The following is a 23,674-nucleotide window of genomic DNA, read 5'->3' as shown; positions in this document are numbered from 1 at the left end:
GTCAGCTGGCGCTGGGCAGGGGAAGCTGGTGGAACAGGAGATGGGATGGCAGGGCTGAGGCAGCGGAAGAGGGGGGTGGGATGGGGATGTGGGAGGGAGATAGCTAGGTCCCAGGGCTGGCATTAGTAGAACAGGAGGTAGCCTGGCTGGGTCCTTGGTGCAGGGGGTAGCAGAGCTGGGTGCTGGAGGAGAGAGGGGGGCCCCTAGTGCAGGAGTTAGGGGAGCTGGGATGGTGGATCTCAGGGAAGCAGTGGGTCCTTGGTGCAGGAGGGCTGGGGTGGGGGGATCCTGGGGGAATAGTGGGTCCACGGTGCAGGAGGGCTGGGCTGGGGGGGAGGGGTCCCAGGTGAGCTCAGGGGTCCTTGGTGCAGGAGGCCTGGGCTGGGGGGGTCCCAGGGGCGCTCAGGGGTCCTTGGTGCAGGAAGGCTGGGCTGGGGGGGTCCTGGGAGAGCAGGGGGTCCTTGGTGCAGGAGGCCTGGGCTGGGGGGGTCCTGGGGACACTCAGGGGTCCTTGGTGCAAGAAGGCTGGGCTGGGGGGGGTCCCGGGAGAGCAGGGGGTCCTTAGTGCAGGAGGCCTGGGCTGGGGGGGGTCCCGGGAGTCCTTGGTGCAGGAAGGCTGGGCTGGGGGGGGGTCCCGGGGGCGCTCGGGAATCCTTGGTGCAGGAAGGCTGGGCTGGGGGGGGTCCCGGAAGAGCAGGGGTCCTTGTGCAGGAAGGCTGGGCTGGGGGGGTCCCGGGAGAGCAGGGGCTCCATGGTGCAGGAAGGCTGGGCTGGGGGGGGGTCCCGGGAGAGCAGGGGCTCCATGGTGCAGGAAGGCTGGGCTGGGGGGGGGGTCCCGGGAGAGCAGGGGCTCCATGGTGCAGGAAGGCTGGGCTGGGGGGGGTCCCGGGAGAGCAGGGGCTCCTTGGTGCAGGAAGGCTGGGCTGGGGGGGGGTCCCGGGAGAGCAGGGGCTCCTTGGTGCAGGAGGCCTGTGCTGGGGGGGGGGTGTCCCGGGGCGCTCAGGGCTCCTTGGTGCAGGAGGCTGGGCTGGGGGGTGGGGGGGGGGTCCCAGGGGCCGCGCTGTGGGTGGGGGGGGGGGGCGTGGGAGCCGCGCTTCGCCGGGCAGGCGCTAGGGGTCCCCCCTCCACCCTGCGCGGGGCCCGGCAAGCGCCTCCCCCGGAAGCAGCAGCAGCGGCGGCGGCGGCCGGGGGGAGGCGGAGGTGGCGGTGGTGGGGGGGGGAGCCCGGCGAGGGGGCCGGAGAAGCGGGGCGAGCGGCGGCGGCAGCAAGATGGCGGCCAAGTCGGACGGCGGCGGCGGCGGCGCGGGGGTCGGCTTCGCCCAGCTGCACAACCTGGACGAGGCGGCGGCGGCGGCGGCGGCCGCGGGGGGCGGCGGCGACGGGGCGGACGAGCAGGGCGGCAGCAGCTCCCTGCACATCTGCCACTGCTGCAACACCTCGTCGTGCTACTGGGGCTGCCGGAGCGCCTGCCTGCGGAGCCTGCTGGGGCGGGCGGGGGGCCGGGCCGGCGGCGGGGCCACGGACCCGCTGGCCCCGGGCTCCTCCTCCGAGGGGCCGCCGCACTCCCCGGGGGGGCCCGGCGGCGGGGGCGAGCGGCCGTGGCTGGACTGCCTGTGGATCGTGCTGGCGCTGCTGGTGCTGCTGGGGGACGTGGGCACGGACCTGTGGCTGGCGCTGCACCACTACGGGCGGCGGGACTACGTGTGGTGCGGCCTGACCCTGGCCTTCGTGCTGCTGCCCTCCGTGCTGGTGCAGATCCTCAGCTTCCGCTGGTTCGTGCAGGACTACACGGGCGGCGGGCTGGGCGCCGTGCAGGGCCTCAGCAGCCGCGGGCCGCCCATGATGGGCGCCGTCGGGCGCCGGCCGGGGGCCGCCGGCAGCCCCACGCCGGGGGCCCAGCGCCTCTGCAGGCTCTCGGTCTGGGTCTGGCAGGCCGTCATCCACCTGCTGCAGATGGGACAGGTCTGGAGGTGAGGTGCGGCGGCGGCGGGGAGGCGCCCCCACACTGCGGGGAAAGGGCCTGGGGAGGGGGGAGTCTCCGCTACACACGCGGGGGGGGGGGGCGAAGGGGCTGGGAAGGGGGGGGAGTCGCCCCTACACACACGCCGGGAGGGGGGCGAAGGGGCTGGGAAGGGGGGAGTCACCCCTACACACACGCGGGGGGGGGCGAAGGGGCTGGGAAGGGGGGAGTCACCCCTACACACACGCGGGGGGGGGCGAAGGGCCTGGGGAGAGGGGGAGTCGCCCCTACACACACGCCGGGGGGGGGCGAAGGGGCTGGGAAGGGGGGGAGTCGCCCCTACACACACGCCGGGGGGGGGCGAAGGGCCTGGGGAGAGGGGGAGTCGCCCCTACACACACGCCGGGGGGGGGCGAAGGGGCTGGGAAGGGGGGGAGTCGCCCCTACACACACGCCGGGGGGGGGGCGAAGGGCCTGGGGAGAGGGGGAGTCGCCCCTACACACACGCCGGGGGGGGGCGAAGGGGCTGGGAAGGGGGGGAGTCGCCCCTACACACACGCCGGGGGGGGGCGAAGGGCCTGGGAAGGGGGGAGTCGCCCCTACACACACGCGGGGGGGGGCGAAGGGGCTGGGAAGGGGGGAGTCACCCCTACACACACGCGGGGGGGGGGCGAAGGGCCTGGGGAGAGGGGGAGTCGCCCCTACACACACGCCGGGGGGGGGCGAAGGGCCTGGGAAGGGGGGAGTCTCCGCTACACACGCGGGGGGGGGGCGAAGGGGCTGGGAAGGGGGGGAGTCGCCCCTACACACACGCCGGGGGGGGGCGAAGGGCCTGGGGAGAGGGGGAGTCGCCCCTACACACACGCCGGGGGGGGGCGAAGGGCCGGGGGAGGGGGGGAGTCTCCGCTACACACGCGGGGGGGGGGCGAAGGGGCTGGGAAGTGGGGGAGTCGCCCCTACACACACGCCGGGGGGGGGCGAAGGGCCTGGGAAGGGGGGGAGTCGCCCCTACACACACGCGGGGGGGGGGGCGAAGGGGCTGGGAAGGGGGGGGAGTCGCCCCTACACACACGCCGGGGGGGGCGAAGGGCCTGGGAAGGGGGGGAGTCGCCCCTACACACACGCCGGGGGGGGCGAAGGGCCTGGGGAGAGGGGGAGTCACCCCTACACACACGCCGGGAGGGGGGCGAAGGGGCTGGGAAGGGGGGGAGTCACCCCTACACACACGCCGGGAGGGGGGCGAAGGGGCTGGGAAGGGGGGGAGTCACCCCTACACACACGCCGGGAGGGGGGCGAAGGGGCTGGGAAGGGGGGAGTCACCCCTACACACACGCCGGGGGGGGGCGAAGGGGCTGGGGAGAGGGGGAGTCACCCCTACACACACGCCGGGGGGGACGAAGGGCCTGGGAAGGGGGGAGTCACCCCTACACACACGCCGGGGGGGGGGCGAAGGGCCTGGGGAGAGGGGGAGTCGCCCCTACACACACGCCGGGGGGGGGCGAAGGGCCTGGGAAGGGGGGAGTCGCCCCTACACACACGCCGGGGGGGGCGAAGGGCCTGGGAAGGGGGGGAGTCGCCCCTACACACACGCCGGGGGGGGCGAAGGGGCTGGGAAGGGGGGGAGTCGCCCCTACACACACGCCGGGGGGGGGGCGAAGGGCCTGGGAAGGGGGGAGTCGCCCCTACACACACGCCGGGGGGGGGCGAAGGGCCTGGGGAGAGGGGGAGTCGCCCCTACACACACGCCGGGGGGGGCGAAGGGCCTGGGAAGGGGGGAGTCGCCCCTACACACACGCCGGCGGGGGTGAAGGGCCTGGGGAGAGGGGGAGTCACCCCTACACACACGGGGGGAAGGGTTTGAGGCTAGAGGGGTCACGCCCCACTTGCATTGGGGGAAGGGCCTGTGGCGAGGGGGGGTCACTGCTACACATGCACAGAAGGGGAGCAGCAGGGGATGGGCTTGGGGAGAGATGGGGAAGGGAGGATTCTGGGGGCAGGGGTGAATCCCCCCCCAGGGAGAGCTCTAGAGGGTAGGTCTCCCCGCAGGGAGGCGGAGGAGATGTGGGGTGGAGGTCATTCCCACACAGGGAGGAAGATCTCTGTTGTATGGGTCCACAGGCAAACAGGCGGAAGAATTGGTTCTGTGCCAGAGGGGAATGTTCCATGGCATACAGCTGGGGTTAGGAGGTGAAACTGGTCAATCCCCACCCGGGTTAGCTCAGGGTCTGGGGAGAAGTGATCCCCACCACATGTGGACATAGTTTGAATGGATTAATGTGGCATAAATGGGGATTAGCTCATTTCTACCCCTGGGAGAATTTCTGGGTATGAATCTGGGATTGCGGGGAGAAGTGGGTTCACATCCTTACCTGCATTCAGGGTGAGCTCTAGGAAATGGGTCTGCAAGTAAGGGAAAGAGGGGAAGATCTAGCCCCCGCCCCAGGGTTAGTCACACTCAGCGAAGAGGGGGAAGCAGGTCGTTTGGAAGAGGGGAAAATGTAGTGAGAGGTCCTCGATAAATCTTTGGTAATAGGAGAGAAACACCCCTTCAGCAGGTTTAGGGGAATTGGAGTGTTTTTAAATCTCCGGTGTAAGGGACTAGAGGTCGGAGATGGGGTTTATTCCTTAGCGAGAAGTCATTGAGGGGTGGGAGGGAGGACTTCTGTGGGAAGGTAGGAAAGATTATTAAAGGGAAGGATTTGGATAGCAGGGAAAGGAAAATTCCCAGGGTTGGAGTGCAGGGAACTGTTTTGGGGGTGAAATCTCTGGGATGACTTTGGAGGTCAGCATACCCCCAACAAAGATTTGGGAGGGAGCATGAAGAAGTTCCCATCTCTGTGGGGTTAATTTTTACAGGCTCATTCTAGGGATTTTGGGGAAAGAGGTGATCTAAGGATAATTGTACAGAGCTGTTTTGCTACATGTCCTCTAGGGCAACTCTGTGCGTGGAAAGGGGAGACTTGAGAAGTGAGGCTGAAGGCTGAGAGGCATGGATGAGAGGGGATAGGATGAAATCCCCAAGTTGAGTGTGGAAGTAACAGGCATCCAGATGACAGACCATATTTGGGAAGGAAATTTGGAGGAATAGGGGTGGCTGATAGGGCAAACAAATGGGTTAATTTGACCCCTTTTCAGATATTTTTTTCCAGGAGAAGAGGCTAGATATGTGGGATAAACCAACAATGAGACATTTTATATGATGGGGCACAGGGGAATCAAATGGCTTGTTGCTGATGGGGTTAATTTTATCCCTGCACTGAAATCCTGGAGATAAGACCTCAAATGGGTTTTAGAGGATTTTATTTTTGTTGGGGTGGGTGGGGGGTAGAAGGCAGCAAGGGCTGGTGAGATAGAGGGAAAGTATTTTGTGGATGATATATGGGTGACTGAGGGGTTAACTTTGCTGCTAAATTAAATTTCTGAAAAAGTGGCTGAAGTTAAGATGGAGGCAGCACGTTTGGGGGGGAAGAGGGGCTTGATGTTTCTTTTTAGCGCAAGAATCTTGAGGTAAAATGGAGATAGCGCAGCAAAGTTTTTTGAGGAGGGTGGCACGGAGGAATTGTGTGGGAAGGTTCTCTGGAATCGCTACCTAGGAAATAAGCTGGTGAAATCATGCAGTTCAACAGAAAACACATTTCTGTTCTGTCGTCTTTCAATGTCATTTGCACTTATTTAAGACAAATTCCCTCTCAATGATTGTGGATATTTTTGCAGCCACGTCTAGGGTGTGTGGGTGGGAATGTGCTAGGAAGAAGAATCAGTTCACAAACCTTTCTGCCTCCTTCCGCCAGCCGTTATCCTCAAATGTTGATCACATCTGCAAAAGCAGCTTGGTGCAGATGCTCCTTTGGCAAGTTGGGGGTCTCTCATCATGCAGCCATGCAAAATAAGCGGTTATGTATTAACCACTGTGCAAATCTGCACTGGCAAAAACAAACCCATAACACGTTTGAGTGAACAGTGTGTGTGTGTGTGGGGGGGAACAGGATGCTGTTAGAAGCTCTGATCGTGCATGGAAGAGGTAGGGGTGTGTGTGTGTGTGTGTGTGGCTTCTATGAAGAAAAGAGGCTTAAATTGCCCAGATTTAGCAGTGACTTTTCACTGCAGAGGTGGATTTCAGTGCTGGGAATGTGCAGGTCTGGGGCTGCTGACACAGGGTCTGAGAAGGGGCTCTCCAGACCAAGTCACGTTAACTGAAATAAGAGAGCTCGCTATGATCCTGACTATTACCTGTTTCACATTCAGATCTTGCTAAACAGTGCAGTGGAGTGAAGCTGGATCTCAGTGTCTGACTTAAGAAAGCAGAGATAGCTACGATGGAAGGAATTTATGGACTAACCATTGTGACTATTTCGAGAGTGTTTTTACGCTTCTGCCATGGCTGTTGCGACTGTCATGAAAATTAATCTTGAAAGCAGTGATGGGACTAATACTGGAAAGCACTATTTTAGCAGTATTTGCCTGCAGCTAAATTGTTTCATGCTGGTAAGAAGTTTATGTTAAGGGATGAAGGGGGACGACTTAAACAATGTGTGATCAGAGTGTGATGCACTGGGCTTAGCTTCCTTCATGAGAATGGATATGAACTGTTCAAATACAGTATGTACAGTAAGATCAAAAATATATGTTGTGCAGAAACTATCTGTTGCCCTGCAGCTGGAAACAGTCATGAAGGATAGTGGAAGTAGGAGTGAATTGTACAGAGATCCTGTTTTGAATTTCCCAGGGCTCCTTCTTGATGAATGTCACCTAATTTGTATTTAATATGTGGGGATCAAATATGGTTTGTCATCCTATAAGAACTTCCTTTCCTAAACACTGATGAGACTTGCAAATAAAAGGATTTATAGCTAAAATTCCTACAGCAGGCATACAAGCTTCTATTAGAATGAATACGTTGATTTTTTTGGGGGGCGGGCATTAGAGCATTAATATCTCCATTATGTCTTGGAATTGTGTAGGCAGTATCTAGCAGTTCCAGTACAAATGAGTTAAAAATGAGGCCTTTTTTTGAGTTTTGTCCCTTATTTGTTGTTTTTGTATATGCACAATCACATATAGAATTTAGGCTTTGCCAAGTGTGTTAGAGAGGTTAATGAAAGCGTTGATGGGAGATGGATTAATTTGTATTTCCAGAGTCACTCAGTTTGCTTATTGCTAATGGTTTTTATTGTCTCAATCATTGCATGAGCAATATGGTTTTAAGCTTGTATCATTACAAATGTACTCATGTACCTATTTCTACCTCATTTTAACAGTCTACAATTTTTACTTTTCATCTTAATTTCTTAGGTAATCTTGAAGACTAGAACATTTCAGCCAAACTGTCAAAGTAAAGGATGCCAGTCGTGCATATTATGCTCTTTTGTGCTTCAGCACTACAAAACTGCAGAAGGGATGTTCATTGAGGAAGAATGTTGCAGTGCTGTGGTGTTACTTGAAATAGACTGGATGCAGGGTTGCCTTTTAAGTTTGCCAGGGTTGTTGCTTCCACTGAAGTCATTCATCTGTGTAAATTAAGGAATAGACATTTTGACTTGAAAGATTTAGCATCTTGGCTAATTAGCTGTATTAAAAGTGCTCAACAATATTATTTTTGTATCTGTACCTCTTTCTAATCACTGTTGCAAGTAGGTTAGTGGGTCATGATTGCGTTCCTTAAAATATACAAGGTTTAGTGTGTAAACTGTGAAACTTCATGTAGCTCCATACTATTAGGTTAGATCTAGGAATATACCACTAAAATCCAGTGGAATAAGTGTAACCTGAGATGGACAGGTCTAAACTGAAAGCTGATCAGTTGAAAATCCTATTCTATTGTATCTCTCAGAAATTCTCAGGAATGTTACCTTACATGTAATGCATTCAAATAAGTTTTTAAAACAAGAACAGTAAATGTACATGTTATGAAGAAAACCGGGCTCTAAGAAAACCTTGTGGTCCTCTTTCTCTTGACATTAAAAACTTATACTCCACATGTGTTATGTAATCCTACAATCGAGGTAAAGACTTAACTATTTTCTTCACTAGTTGATATACCAAATGTAAACTTCCATGTTTTGCGGAAGGTTGTGTGGAATATGGAAAGATAAATATTATTTGGATAGGTTGTCAAACAAATCTATCAAGGAGCTAAGTTTGTCTTTCAACAGTTGATTTAAATGGAATATTTGCTGTTAATGTGAGCATGATAAATGAGGATTGTTTTTTAGTTCTAGAGCACAATTCTCTAATGTAATAACGCGACTTAAACACTCGCTATATTCAAGATACATGGGCTGAGAAGTGTTTCTAAATTATGTCAGCAACTCCTGGACTTTTAGAACGTGTCTGGGTTGCTTAAGATGGGAAGGTATCTATCAAACAACCGAGTAGCTGGAAGTACCCATCCATGAATCTTGTCAGACTCTTCTGTCTTGGGTACTTCGATTTCTAGACACTTTCTGCACATTTGCTGTCTCTTCTGGCAGACTTACATATTTTGCTACTTTTCTGGTTAGTTTGTCTGGCAGCTGAGTTCTTCCTCTTTAGGATAAGCTGTGAAACCCTGGCTGTAGCATAGAGTTCTGTCAGGCTCTGAAAATACCTGGCAGCGGGAACAAGCACTGGGGTAAATGACAATGCTGTGACAAGCCAAGTTGCACACACAACCAAATATTGAGAGGAATTTCTCTGCTTCCATTTACCTGAAATTGCAAAGGACCTCTGTGTGAGATGGCTCTATAGAAGAGAATTCTGAACACCTCCCTCTAATCCAGCCCAGGATGGAATCTGTCTGCAGACATTCACATTGATTAAACAGCACAAAAGGCATTGATCCTAGAATAGAGGGCATCTAGGTTTAAAAAGGGAACTAATCACCTGAGCAAAAGGAGACTCTGCATTGGCTGTTAACTGGTAGTGAGGCTTACTGCCTTGTTGTGGGTTACCCACTAGAGGGGGGTCAAATCACAGATGTTGAAGCAGATCTTATGACATTCTAGCCTTTAGAGAGAGGTTTTCCCTAACCTTTTCAAAGGATGGACTTCACCTTTGCAGTGTGTTCTGGACTACCTCCCCTCCCGCACAATCATATAACATCTCTTTGGCAGTAATGTAATTTGCATATGTGGAAAAACACTGGGGTGTGTGGGTGGTGGGGGGAAGGCAAGAGACCTTGTTCAAAAGAAGTGATGGTTGTTGCTGTTGTCTTGAACCTATCATAAAGAAAAGACCAGAAATTAAAACGGAAGCATAGAGTATTGTACTGGACAAGATGGTGGAGGTATAGCATGGAGAAATCTGAATCCCTCAAATACCGTATTTCCCCTCTTTTTAAATGCTTGCTTTGTTTCCCTTGAATCCTGACTTGATTTTTAGCAGCCACTGTCTTGAGAAGTGGTCTAGGTAGAAACTAAAGCTTTATACTATCTGAAAGCTTTCAGCTGGTGTAAAGTATTTATCTAACCAGCGACTCATGAGAGAGAGAGAAGCAAAGATCGTGCTTGAATTAAAGGGGAAGGCGAGAGAAAGGAGCTTGTGGAGAATAGTGACTTTTTTTATGACCCACTGTCTAGTAATCTTCCATGAATAGAAAAGTTTTCAAGGCCAGTACTGATATTTTTTCAAGATGAACAAACTTTTTCAAGCATTGGAGCAAGGAATAGAAATGGAGGAGGGGGAAAATCGGATTTCTGGCCTTCCTAGCCTGTTAAAATGGACTGAAGATTTTGGTTCCTTGTGAAGGTGGAATTGATAAATCTGAAATTCCCCTTTATTGCATATTCTTTGATGAATCCACTGAAATTTACAGTCAGTTCAATAGCCATCAGCCAAGGTCACCAGAAGGTGTTTGTACAAGAAGTCTTGGAAGACAGATGGTTACGCTAAAGTGCTGCTCGTTATTAACAAAATTTTCTGAGGTGGAAGCAGTTTGGGAAACAAATAGTTTCCCTAGTTACCCTAGAACAAATAGTTCCAGAAGCAGTAAAAGAAAAAAGGCTTGTTCTCTTCAAATAAAATGTACACAAAGGGGAACAAGGCATTCATATGCACAAATGAATAGTTTTCAGATAGAGTTTTAGAAGAAGAAGAAAGGTGTTATTGAGGCGGAAGACCTACACAGGAATCCAAAATGGAGCCTCTTAATAAAATTAGTGTGGCTAACACCTGTGCATTGAGCACTACATTTACAACCTGCATATACTTGAACTGATCAAGTGTGTGTGTGTATGTATACGCTGATGCTAGTTGTTTTAGTAGCCATATGTGTATATGATTGTTGGTATTACATAGTGCCATGGGGCCCTAAATGAGATCGGAACACCAAGATCGGTACATACGTATTGTAAAAGACATATTCTGCTCAAACCGTTTACATGCTAGACAGAGAAGGCAGAAAGGATGTATTAGTAGCTTCTTCCTCCTTTTTAACAGAGTGGGGAATGAGGTACAAAAAGATTGAGGGCCAGATTTTGAACCCATTACTGAAGTCAGTGTGAGTTAGTGCTCACCAGTGGAAGTAAATATTCAAGTCATACAAAAAGGGTCTGGTAGCTGGGTGTCAAACCTGAGTTCCAGCCTAGTCCCTGAACCATAAAACTTTCCTTCCTCTGTAATTGTGTTCACATACATTCTATGTTAGGGTTGGTGGCTCAAATCCTAGTCTGAGGATTTAGATACTTTACAGATTCGTCACCTGTCAGCATTTAGGTTGTCATTTCTATTCTCTGAGTATGTTTTCCAGACCTGAATAAGAGCTCTGTGTAAGCTCAAAATCTTGTCTCATCAACAGAAGTTGGTCCAATAAAGAGTATTGCCTTACCCACCTTCTATCGCTGTTCAATGCAGTCTGATAACAATCATGTATGATGAGATTCCAGGATGGGGAGGTAGAATGCTGAACTGACTTTGACTTTCACGTGTCATATGCAAATTTGCCTCTTTGACTTTCATTTCCAGTCAGTGTTTTCTCATGGCCACTATTTGAATATTAGCTTTTGTAGGGGTTCTCTTTCCTGGAGGTTGGCTTGGTTGTAGAGCTTCTGGGACTGGGTTCATTGAATACCTAGGATTTTTCTCTGGGGTTAGATGGAGCACAGGTGTAGATTATGAGTTTCAACATGGCTTCTCTCTTTCTCTACTCTGTCTAGGAATTTGTATAGATCTCAGTGCGGTAGTACTGTATCTGAATGCTTCACAATCATTAATGGATTTTACACTCCCACCGCCTCTGTGCGTAGGGTATTATCCCCTGTTAGTGCTGGGGAATTGAGACATTGCGTAGATTTAAGTCTGTTGCCCAAATATGTGGCTGTCGGGAATTAAAGCTACATCTCCTGAATCGAAGTCTAGTGCCCCATCCACTAAAAATATCCTTCTTGCCACTCTACAAGTTTCTTCTCTCAGACCATTTCTGTACTGGTGAAATTTACCATAAAAATTCCTACCAGTTCATCAGAACTAGTATTAAAACCATGAGGAGCTGCAGGGTAGACAAGGACCCTGAAATTAGCGTTACCACCCTTTTAGGTAAACCTGCTGAAGAGGAAGTCTAATCAAAATGCTGGTGAAAACAGGGCTGCCTGCCAGCATCTTGTCTAGGCAGCAGCTCCTACCAATGCAGCTGACCAGGTTCAGGAGCTAGTGGGAATTTGTCAGTTTTTTCCCCATAGTGCAATAGTGGGGTCAACTTTAGAAGAGTTGGCCTGTTTGCCCTTCCACCTGAATGATGAAAGGTGGAGTATATAGCTATCTAAAGCCAAATAATTTAGTGGTCTTCTCTGGAGTTAAAGGGGAGGGAGTTCTTGGGCTAGCTAGAGGTGGGAAGTTGAAATTTCCTGCCATGTGTGGGACAGAGAAAAAGACCGAGGCTGAGCTATTTTATACCTTTCAAAACCATGTGTAAGGTGCTCAGAGACAGTGGGAACGAGTGTGATGTATAATTCTAGGTAAGTTTCAGAGTAGCAGCCGTTTTAGTCTGTATCCGCAAAAAGAAAAGGAGTACTTGTGGCACCTTAGAAGCTCTTGAGGACAGGGAGTCTGTATGTATGTATGTATAGCGGTTAGCATTGGGAGTCCCCCGTCCTAAGTGATACACATTAGTGAATCCTGTGTGCATCTCAAAAAAGATTTGGAAGTGACAAATGCCCTAAATCAGCAGTTCTCAATCAGGGGTCTTGGGCCCCTGGGGGCCTGCCAAGCAGGGCCAGCATTAGACTCGCTGGGGCCCAGGGTAGAAAGCCGAAGCCCCACTGCCTGGGGCTGAAGCCCAGGGCCCTGAGCCTCGCCTCCTTGGGACTGAAGCCGAAGCCTGAGCAATGTAGCTTTGGTGGAGTCCCTGTGGCATGGGGCCCCAGGTAGTTGTCCTGGTTGCTACCCCTTGACACTAGCCTTGTTTTTTATATGCAGAAAACCAGTTACTGTGGCATAGGTGGGCCATGGAGTTTTTATAGGGGGGTGGCTCGGAAAGAAAAAGGTTGAGAACGCCTGTCCTAAATGAATTTATAGAATTACATTGTATGGGAAAACTTGTACCCTTTGGCTCTCTCCGGTTCTTCCATGCTGGTAGGAAGTAGAGGAATGTTTTAACCGTTTTCCAGCTGGTTCCCCATTGCATCTATGAAGAAACTTGTGGTGGTGCTGGAAATGCATTTTGCTTGACATACCACACTCATATGGCAGCAGTAAAACATCTCAGGAACGATCTGAGATTGGGATTGGAATTTATCCCAGTTATGTCAGAGCCAGGAAAAAGAGCAACAGAGGCTGATACTGTTGAAGTAAAACGTGTTGTAAGCAGAAGGCATTTAAAAAATATGAACAATCTGGCACAAAATGAGGAGTGGGAGGTGTTCCAAAAATAAGGAGAAAGTAGATTAAAAACATGACTAAAAAACCCCCTGAATCTTGAATGCCAGAGAATATTTCAGTTAGTTTTGCCAATATTTACAACAGAATTGTAAGCGTCCACTAAAAATACTAAGAGTCTGAGATACGGAAACAAGAGATTAAGGCAACTGGCAGGATGGAGGAGCATATTTCCAGGGAGGAATTTGGTTGTACTCAGAGAACAATGGCTTATGGCATCATTAAAGGAAGGAAATGTAGACTGTTGGTTAGAGCACAGGGTTGGGAGTTAGGAATTCTGTGCTCTTTCCCAGCTCTACCACTGACTTGCTGTGTGACCTTGGGCAAGCAAATTATTTTCTGATTCGTGCTCTATACTTTTAATAAAATTAGATATTTTTATATTCCTTTGCAAGAGGATTTTATCTGGTGTTTGTGGAGCAGAAATTGGACCTGATCTTCCCTTTTCCTTACTAACGTAAATAAATAATTCCAGAGATCAAAGGTCAGACTTTTAAATTTAGGCATGCCCAAAATTATGACCATGTATTTGCATGTACCTAATTTATACACACACACCTGATTTGCATGCATAAGTAAAGTGCACATATAGATGTGTGCCTAAATTTGAATCTGGCCCATCCTCTGCATACCTCACCCCGTGGAGAAAAAAAATTGTTTTATAACCAGCTCTATTTTAAGGAGTATTTATGAAATCAGCAGGGAATAGGAGAGAAAAGAGAGACCTTCACTCAAACCAAAAGTTAATGAACTTCCTGGATTTGTATAAAAGCATTAAGCAGCACGAAGCTCTGTATCGTAGCTCTGCAGTAATTTGAGGCCCTTTATGGTTTGAATGGAGGGATAAAATGGAACCTGCAATTACACTAATTCTTTCTAATTGAATATTTTGATTTTATTCTTTCCCTTTTAAACGACACCTGTGTAACTAACATTCATAAAGCTACAGAAATATTTGTTTCCTCTTTTTGGTGGGCAGTGTAAAATATACTTTTTATTGAACATGCAGTTCATTTCCTTATTGCTGGAAGTGCTTCCCTAGTACAGCTGCTCTGGAAAGTGGTGGACAATGAACAGTTCTCTGCTCATTTTAACTGCTTCCATTATCACTGGGCTGTATTAGTTACCATCTGGTGTAGAGGGGAATGCTGTGCTGCAGACTGAATGCTTTGAGTCCCTGCGTGTCACTTGACATGATGTTGTCGGGTATCTTTTTAATTAATTTATTGTCCATGTAGGGCTTGTCATAAAGAGCTACAGCTATATATTTATCCCCATGCCATGATCCGTGCAGGCAGACAAGATCACTGACTTCTGCCACGTAAACTTAGTGTGGGGATGGGGATAACAAAAGAACATTCTAAATCTTGCTTGAACAGAGCTTGGTAAAGGTGAGGAGTTATAGAGTAGGAACTACTTTCTCCCAAGGTCTGTTGTAAATTCATTTAATTCACATCTTTAACTTTTTGGAAGCAAAAGTTTTGCTATAATTGGCAGTCGGACAGGCACCCGTGAAAAAGTTTAAGGGCTAGATCCTCAGCTGATGTAAATTGACATAGGTCAGTTAAAGTCAATAGAGGTATGCCAGTTTACACCCACTAAGGATTTGGGCCAGAATGTTTCTGTAGATAGGCAGTTTATTATTAGAATGGTGAAAGGAGAAGGGTAGGGAATGGGATGAGAGGGTAAGCTTAATTTCTAATTGTATTATTGGATATTTATTACTGGGTTTTGGAAATAACCATTTTCAGTAACATAAAATGACAGCTTTTAAAATGTAAGTTCATATTTTCAGCTCAAGCATCAAATAGAAAAATTCAGACAAATTAACATAGTAATTGCGTTGTATATTCTCTGTATTGAATCTCTGATTTAAAGAGAATTTTGCTGATATTTATTTCATACACACACCAGTGTTTGGATGCTGTCAGTTTTACACTTGTGCGGTAACTGTCTTCCAGTCCAGTGGTTCTCAGCCTGTGGTCTGTAGGCCCATGGGCCTCTGCAGACTGCGTTTAAGCTATCTAATGGGCTCCGCACCTCCACTTGAAATTTTTTAGGGGTTCACAAATGCAAAAAGGTTGAGAACCATTGGACTTTTGAGTCAATAAACTGCTTATCTCGTACAGTTGTCTTTTCATCTAGTGTTGGTGGTGTGTGACTGCTGATTGAAGACACAACACTGTAATTCATTTATTAATAATTATAAATGGAAATAATTTGGAGCAGTACAAAGCACTGGCAACAGAAATTGATCCATCCTTTTCCCAGGGGAACCTTACAACTACAAGTCATATTCTAAGCAAGGATGTGAACTTGCTTCACTTGCAGTGTAAAGTCACTAGCATGTTGTCATGCTAGTGGACTAACTTCAGTCACCATCAAGCAATTGTTCTAATATTTCTTTTCCTGGTGTTTCCTGTATTGAGGGGAACAATTCTTCCTTCCTTCATTTTTTAGAAAACAACCAAGAGTGAGTTTGAGAGGAAAGAAGCATTTGTTAGGGGCTTATTTCTTCACCCACTTACTTCCCTGGTCCTTCTCACATGAACAGAGAGCAACAATACCCGAAGTCCAAAAGTGCAAACAATTTGATGTTTATTGGGGTGAACTTCCAGCAAGCATGATTCCAGTTTCCTTCCTTAGTGTCCCCCTTCCCAGCTCTGACACCACAGAGCCTTACCTGTATCCCTGTTCCCATTTTTCACCCTTAGCAAAACATGATTCCAATCCCCCCCCCCACTTCCTGATTCACTGCAGAGTATATAGTAAAACTTGAGTTCTGCTTAGCTATACCGTAACCAGTCATTTTCCTGAAATTTAACTTACCAATCCTAACATATTGTAACATGATTATTTAACCAATTGTATCCTACCACCTTAATTAGTTTGCACCCAGCAAAATTAATTATACAGCAGACAGAAACAATCTCAGAACCAGACTGCATCCGATGAAGTGAGCTGTAGCTCACGAAAGCTTATGCTCTAATAAATTTGTTAGTCTCTAAGGTGCCACAAGTACTCCTTTTCTTTTTGCGAATACAGACTAACACGGCTGCTACTCTGAAACCAGAGATTATACAGACAAACAATAGGGAAATGGGGACTACAGTGATAGAACAACACAGAAATGAGGATTTCATATCCCAGCTATTGATAAGTGAGTTCTTGCCAGACAGGATGCTATCAAACTAAGTTTCCTTTTACGTTTTCTAGGCCCTTCCCTTTCTCTGGAGGCGATGGGCATTATCAGGACAGGATTGTATCCTAGCGGCCCAATAGCACCTGATTTCAATGGGACTAGGTTGGAACGTGAGGAGGTGACCGGTCGCTTCCCTGCTTAGGGCTGCCCCTGCTGCTTAGCCAAAGGCCTTAGCCTAAGCACAGGGCCCCAGACTGTCACAGTGAGAGAAGGCCCTTACGCCGGCAGACAGTGATTTTGATTCTTTCTTTTATACCTCTATAACTAGCTAAGTGATAAGAATACACCTAAATTCTTAGAGTTATAGGACTTTACAGACAGGCCTGAATATCTATATCCTAACAGCATTAGTATACTTACTGCTTTGGAAGAGTGTTTACTGATCATGTGTATTAGATCAATAGATATTAGGATCAGTTTTTTGTTTTGGCTTTGATTCTGTATCGCATCTGCAAATGCCTTTTATTGAAAAAGGACACAATAGATTACTTATACCATTGTTTTCTGGGAAGGACTTTTTTTTTTCTTGGCAACTCAATCTTATTTCAGTCTGTTCTTGACACTCAAGTAGGGTAGTAATGTGAATGCATATTTTTGATGCCATGAGAAGTATTTTGGTCTCTTTGCCCAGAAAAATCAAATGTATTCTCCTCACAAACTGAAATCTTTGACTCTCAGTCTAGTCTTGTCACTCTCCTTCCATTCAAGACACTCCCTTAATAAATCATCCCTTGAGGAATTTCATGCTGAGGTTACCCACCTATTAAGAAAAAAGAAAAGGAGTACTTGTGGCACCTTAGAGACTAACAACTTTATTTGGGCATAAGCTTTTGTGAGAGTGAGCTGTAGCTCACGAAAGCTTGTGCTCAAATAAATTTGTTAGTCTCTAAGGTGCCACAAGTACTCCTTTTCTTTTTGCGAATACAGACTAACACAGCTGCTACTCTGAAACCTGTCACCTATTAAGACATGCCAGAGAAAAGTCCTAGTGCCAGATACTCAGCTGGTGTAACTCTATTTTGTTTACATCAGCTGAGGATGTGACCCCAAGATAGCTGCAGCACACTTTCAGACTCTTGTGAGGAAAAGATTTTCCACCCCAGTTTTGGATTAATTTTCCATAGTTTTAAGAACAGTGTGTGTGTGTTGTCTGTTGACATATGCTTGCAAATGTGGTTTATTGCAATCTGTCATCTTTGCTTAGTGCTGACCAAATTGATGTGTAGCCTTGCATTCCCCTCCTTAGCTTATTCTTTAAAAAAAAAATCAAATCTTTGGATCAGAATTTATTTCTTACGACTAGTGTGTGTCAAAATTGCACTAGTATTGACCATTAGTCCCTTTGTTGGCTGAACTATGTGAACTTTGTGTGTACGGGGGGTTAAGGTCAGTGTGTGTGTTCAAGAAAAATACACCTTTCTGTATATCCTTCCCTCGCCCATAAAGCCCTTCTCTTGGCACAATCATGCCTGAGCTTCTGCACAGTGTGCTACTTTTCTGGTCATGCTGGTGGAAAATTGCTGCTGTTCACCTCGATGTCATAACACTAGATTTTTTTTCGTCCTCTACAGAAGACAACTGAGAAGGACTGAAGGAAGGGAAAGGATAGCAGTGGAAAGAGAATGGAACACGGGAGCAGAGAGAAACTGACAAGTGCTGTTAGGAAATAAACTTGATTCATAACTTTGTTTTGACATAAAATTCCAGATGGCAATATTTTTTTTAACCTCAGCTATCTGTGAATTTTTTTTTAGCTACATGTTAATTAGAGATGGACTTGAGCCACAAAGTTTAGATCCAGATTTGAACTTCCCTGAAGTCCGAGGGGGAATTGGATCCGTTTTTCTGGCTAGGTCCATCTTCATTTGAAATTCAGGTACATTATCAAGGTAAAAGTGAATCCCCAAGCACATCCACCCCGCTGATCACACGTAGAAGGAGGTAGCGCACTTGCTGGTGCTCTGATGCTGTGACAATGAGTGATTATACTGCACATAATAAATCATCGGTGTGTTATGCTTGCAACAGGATACCACAATTGCCAAAAGATGATCCTCTTGATTTGTAGGTACTGTTCAATATCGGCTCTGTTCCCAGCCTCATTAGATTAGGTCTTTGAACCCATAGTCTTTTTACTTTTAAATCATGCTGTTTAGGTCTTGAATAATAAAACATTAAAGTAAAAACTATACTATGGAAACCAAAAAAAAAATAAATAAAAAAATTCAGGATTCTCTGTGGGATTTCAGGGAGATTAGGTAAATTTGTTCTGTATTTAATTTCTTATTTGATCACAGTGTCAGTATGAGACCACTTCATTTTGCTACTTTTTAACAGTATAAAAGAATAAGTTAGTGTTTGAAATATTAAAAAAACAACTGATACCTGATAGTAGCTGATATGCTCCTCCTTTTACAGTTATTGATTCCATTCAAAAGGCTCCAGGTAATAATATCACATCATATATTTTGTATGTCAGGAGTTTAAAACTATCAGCTATTTCAGATTAAAAGTAATCATAGATTTGCAATTTAATTATCAGCTAACAGGCCAATGGGAGCTGTGGGGGCGGCACATGGGGTGGCGGCAGCATGCAGAGCGGAGCCCCCTGGCTGCCCCTGCATGTAAGAGCCGGAGTGGGGCCATGCCACCGCTTCTGGGAGTGGCATGGAGCTGCCCCCAACCCTGCTCCATGGCTAGAGCAGTGGAGTGGGACAAGCCTCAGACCCCACTCCCCAGTGGGAGCTCGAGGGGTGGCTTAAAACACCTGGTGGGCTGGATCTGGTCCCCGGGCCTTAGTTTGCCCACCCCTGGCCTAAGGGGTTCCAGATTTCATTTGTGAACCATTTGTGAAACTGATCTGTCTTATCAATTTCAGTTAACTTCTGCTTGGGAAAGTTACAGGCTGCAGCAGAGACACTGGAGCTGTCTGCAGATTCAGGGACTCAACACTTCAGCTGGTTCACATTCAGTAAGCTTTCTTTGCAAGCCTGAGAAATATATGTAAATGATAGTTTACGGTCTGCAGGATCTGCTGTTTTAGATTTCCTCTTGTTAGCTAAAATTTCCAATGGAATGTGGATGCAAGTCCAAGTAAAACTGGGGGTGGGGGTGGGTATATGTGTACTGGAAAGCAGGGTTTTTTTCTTGCTGGAATATTTTATTTTGGGACTAACAATTGAAGAGAGACACACTGAAAATTCACTAGCTGGTTGTGCTTTTGCTGAGTCTTAAATAAAAATGACACATCTTAACAGGAAATTGAACAGACTAACTAACTAACCCCATTAGGAGCAAGACAGTGACTAGTGATGATCATTCTTATTCAGATCACAGTGCTAAGTTCCTGCGTACTGTGTTACTGAGTTGTTGTTTATTAGGGGGTTACATTTCTTCTATAGAGATATTTACTATTACTTAATAAAGAATTAAAATGCACATGTCTGAGTTAATATTTTTTGCCTGGAACTGACCCTCGTGATCAACAAAAAGATTTTTTTGTCTTGGTAATACTCTCCTTTGGTGATTGTATTAATTGGACGTGTGAATTAATTGAAGACTAAACTTCATTAGTCTGCCATTGTCATTGCATTTATATTCTTTCTGTCCTAGGTCCTTAGTGAAAACATCTGTTAGTCACTCAAAATAGAACTCTGCATTCTGAGGAGCATTTTTGTTGTCGTAAAACTGTGGATTATATCAATTAGATTTAAACAGCAGTCACCTTTAAAGAAATTTATTTTCCTCCCAGTCACTTTCATTTTAAAGATGCAACATTTCAATAAGATTCTAAGTTTGTATCAACGGTAACTATAAGCCTGTATTTTTGTTTGCACAGCAGCTACCGTGCTGCAGCATCCTGCAAGAATCCAAAGATTCTCTTCTTTTAGCATCACCAATTTTTTGTTTTGTTTTCTTTCATCATTACCTTCTGTGGAAGTCTCTGCATATTCTTGTCTTGGGATGGGAGATATTTTTAGCTTTCTTCAGAAGTGCTCTTGGGATAGGTCAAAGTGGTTTTTTTTGTTTGAACTCTCATCTGTCCCCAAACCTGGAGTTTTCAAATGTCCAGTGCAGTGTATTGCCATATTCATTATTTTCTTTGATTGAATTTCTCCTATTTTTGGCTGCTTGTGCTTGTAGTGTTCATAGGACTAAATAGTGGAAAAACTGGCAAATGGTAAAGTTGCCCCATTATTTTGCTTAGGACAGAACTTTCATTTGTACCAAATAATAATAGATTCAGTGTTGGTTTTGTCAGAGAAATTTGCAAATTCAACTTCCTTGTCGTCCCAGCCTGGTCTGTCCCATTCTCTGGATGGACATTAGTCTGTTGTGGTTCATAACTTTGCTAGACCCTAGAAATCATGGTCTTAATAAAGATACTGGATTTATTGCTTGTCACCACAAATTGTAACGTACTAGCCCCCATTTTTGTCCTTTGACTACAGAGATGTTAAAGGGGCATTTCACCTTGAGTGGTCCTGTGCTAACTGCTTATGTTAAATTATCTGTTCAATCTTGTATTTAGCTCTGACACTCTTAGGCCAGGTCTGCACTACAAAATTATGTCAACCTAACTTACTTCTGCATACAGCCACCGCAGTTATTAAATCGCTTGTGTGTGTGCACACATGGTTCCTTGTGTTAGTGGAGCGCGTCCTCATCAGGAGTTCTTGTATCGATTGATTTATCAGTGTGGGGCATTGTGGGATGGCTTCTGAAGGCCAATAACAATCGACATAAGCAATACAGTGTCTGAACTGACACTGCGTCAACCTAATTACATCAACTGTGACTCTATGCCACTTGGGGAGGTGGTGTTACTAAATCGGCATAGAGAGGCACTTTTGTTGGCAGGAGACAAATGTAAGTGAAGATGCCTCCACAGCTAAGTTGGGGGGAGGGATAGCTCAGTGGTTTGAGCATTGGCCTGCTAAACCCAGGGTTGTGAGTTCAATCCTTGAGGGGGCCATTTAGGGATCTGGGGCAAAAATTGGGGATTGTCTCTGCTTTGAGTAGGGGGTTGGACTAGATGACCTCCTGAAGTCCTTTCCAACTCTGATATTCTATGATTCTTAGTTGACACAAGGCAGCTTACATTGACCTAACCTTGTAGTGTAGACCAGTGGTTCTCAACCAGGTATCCGGGGCCCACTGCGCGGCCGCGAGCAGGCTTCAGGGGGTCCACCAAGCAGGGCCGTCTTGCTGGGGCAGAGGACAGGAAGCCGAAGCCCCACTGCATGGGGCTGAAGCCCAGGGCTCCACACCCTGCCACCCGGGGCTGGGGCTGAAGCTGAAGTCTGAGCAACTTAGCTTCACAGGGCCCTCTGTGGCTTGGAGCCTGGGCATTTGCCCTGCTTGTTACCCCTTAATGCCGGCCCTGGCTTTTATATGCAGAAAACAGTTGTGGCACAGATAGGTTGTGGAATTTTTATAGCATGTGGTGGGGGCTCGGAAAGAAAAAGGTTGAGAACCGCTGTTGTAGACCAGGCCTTAGTACCTTTCCCAGACCTGAAGAAGAGCTCTGTGTAGCTTGAAAGCTTGTCTCTCACATCAACAGAAGTTGCTCCGATAAAAGATATTGATTGCCTCACCCACCTTGTCTCTGTTGTGATTGGGTCGAATGTGTGTCCAAGCTGTTGGGTAGTAACAGATCACTGCTCTTAGCACCTCTGTCTCTCAAGCACAGTCTTGGGGCAGTCCCATGTCTGACACCGTTCTTGGGCAGTGGGACTTTGAAGTTTGGCCTCCTAGAGCCCAGAACTAGTGCTGCAAACCTCCGTAGTCCCCAGTTGTTTAGACACATTCCCCTCCAGAGTCCCCCCGGCTGTGGGAGCTCTGGTTTCCAAGTTACATGCTTCAGGCGTAACATGGCAGTAAAACAAGGTACAGTGGCTTAGCAAAGGAAATTCTTAAGCAAAGAGACTTTTCTCGTAACAGCATTAGAATATTGCAGATCTTTGGAAAACAAACTCCTGAATGTGATCCCCTGGTCCAAGTCTGTAGGCTAGGCAGCCCTTCCAGCCTTCATTGCCTGGCAGTCTTGCTTCTGGCAGTGGGATGGCTTCCCTTACTTAAAAAAGAACCTCTTTTAAACCCCACTCTGTCTCCAGTTTCCCCATGTGCTGCAAGCTATGGGGAGATCAAGGCTCCAGTCTCTCCTCATAATGCCATGTCTCTAAAACATAAGAATGGCCAGACTGAGTCAGACCAATGGTTCATCTAGCCCAGTATCCTGTCTTCGACAGTGGCCAGTGTCAGATGTTCCAGAAGGAATTAACAGAAAAAGGAAACTATCAAGTGATCCATCACCAGTTGTCCAGTCTGCTTCTGGCAGTCGGAGGTTTAGGGATACACAGATGATGTGGATGCGTCCCTGACAATCTTGGCTAATAGCCATTGATGGAGCTATCCTCCATGAACTTATCTAATTCTTTTTGAAACCCAGTCATACTTCTGGCCTTCACAACATCCCCTGGCAGTGAGTTCCACAGGTTTACTGCGTGTTGTGTAAAGAAGTACTTCCTTATGTTTGTTTTAAACCTGTCTCCTATTAATTTTAGTCGGAACTCTGCCCTGAAATGCCAAGCCACAGGTCAGACCAGGCTGGGAGCAGCGTGAGCTTCATGGGAACTACTTCTGATAAGCCTTACAGAATATGTACATTGTATAGCCTGGAGTAAACACTGGGTCCCACAAAGGTCACTCTACTTTGCTAGAGCAGCACTAAGCCACCTTGAAACTGTTCTAAAGGGGCAATGGAGGATTCCCCTAGTGTTGGAGAATCCTGGGCTAGGCCCCGTTGCCAGTGCAGAAGGCATGTCATGTGCTGGTCAGGGTGGTGGGAGAGAGCAGTGCGGGCCAGAAGGAGTGGAGTTGGAGCAAGATGCACTCTGCTGCTCCCTGGCCAGCAGAGTGTTCTCGAGAGGCCAGTTGTATCTGGCATGAGTTGGTGCAGACCCATTAACTTCAGCACACTCATGGGCAAACATTGTGGCCTTTTCACAACACCTTTAGTGGCTTCCATTGTTGCCTGCACAAAATTGCTCCTCTTGTCAGCTGGGTAGAGAGACATTGAAAGTCAGTGGCCTTCCTGGTGGAAAACTGATTGTTCCAGTAAGAAAGAGTCTTTCAGTGCTGAGGGCTCTCAGCTGCTCTGTCTTCTCAGACAATGTATCCACTAATTGTGTCAAACCTGTTACAAACTGCATGCTCTAGTCTCAAGGAAGGTTGCAATCAGACATGATATTCACAAGACAAAGTGAAAATAATAATTTGACACAGATGTATTTCCCCCAGAACTGTCATGCTTGTGCTCTGGTCACCTTTTTTAGCCCATGCTTCTGAAAATTAGACTAGTTGTATTTCTTCCCATTCAAAACCCTGAGTCAGTGCTGAGAGTGGCTTTCTGGGTTAACAAATGAGGGGAAAAGTGTTTTTCACTATATACCCAACTCTTTCTTTCTCTCATACTCTATAAATAACAAATAACTTGGGAATATCTCTGTCAAATGTTTGTAATTCCACTGTCAGGTAAATTCTGGTGAGGTGGTGCTAAGCACTGCTACCAGGGTGATCCATTTACTAGCACACCTGTATCAGCATTAAAGGAATCTCTTTACTGGCCATAGGTTATTCCCTATATTTACCAGTATCCTGAA

At 47.5% G+C, this 23,674-nt stretch overlaps 1 protein-coding gene across 5 annotated transcripts in view; it reads left to right on the top strand.

Moving 5' to 3' along the window:
- The window catches only part of LOC122459169 (XK-related protein 6-like), a 105,662-nt gene that overhangs the window by 768 nt on the left and 81,220 nt on the right, over positions 1–23,674 (top strand). Inside the window, exons 1-4 of one of the 5 annotated variants that reach the window (XM_043510088.1) lie at positions 1,231–1,970; positions 4,893–4,938; positions 6,204–6,445; positions 7,253–7,933. In XM_043510088.1, coding sequence (XP_043366023.1) covers positions 1,270–1,970; positions 4,893–4,938; positions 6,204–6,215 — 759 coding nt within the window. In that variant the 5' untranslated portion in view covers positions 1,231–1,269 and the 3' untranslated portion in view covers positions 6,216–6,445; positions 7,253–7,933. The other 4 variants (XM_043510090.1, XR_006279674.1, XM_043510087.1 and 1 more) reach the window with 4 other exon arrangements.

Source organism: Dermochelys coriacea, chromosome 3 (assembly GCF_009764565.3).
Source record: "Dermochelys coriacea isolate rDerCor1 chromosome 3, rDerCor1.pri.v4, whole genome shotgun sequence".
NCBI classification, from domain to species: domain Eukaryota; kingdom Metazoa; phylum Chordata; order Testudines; family Dermochelyidae; genus Dermochelys; species Dermochelys coriacea.
The sequence above is the reverse complement of the archived record's forward strand: the minus strand, read 5'-3'. Positions and strand labels throughout refer to the sequence as shown.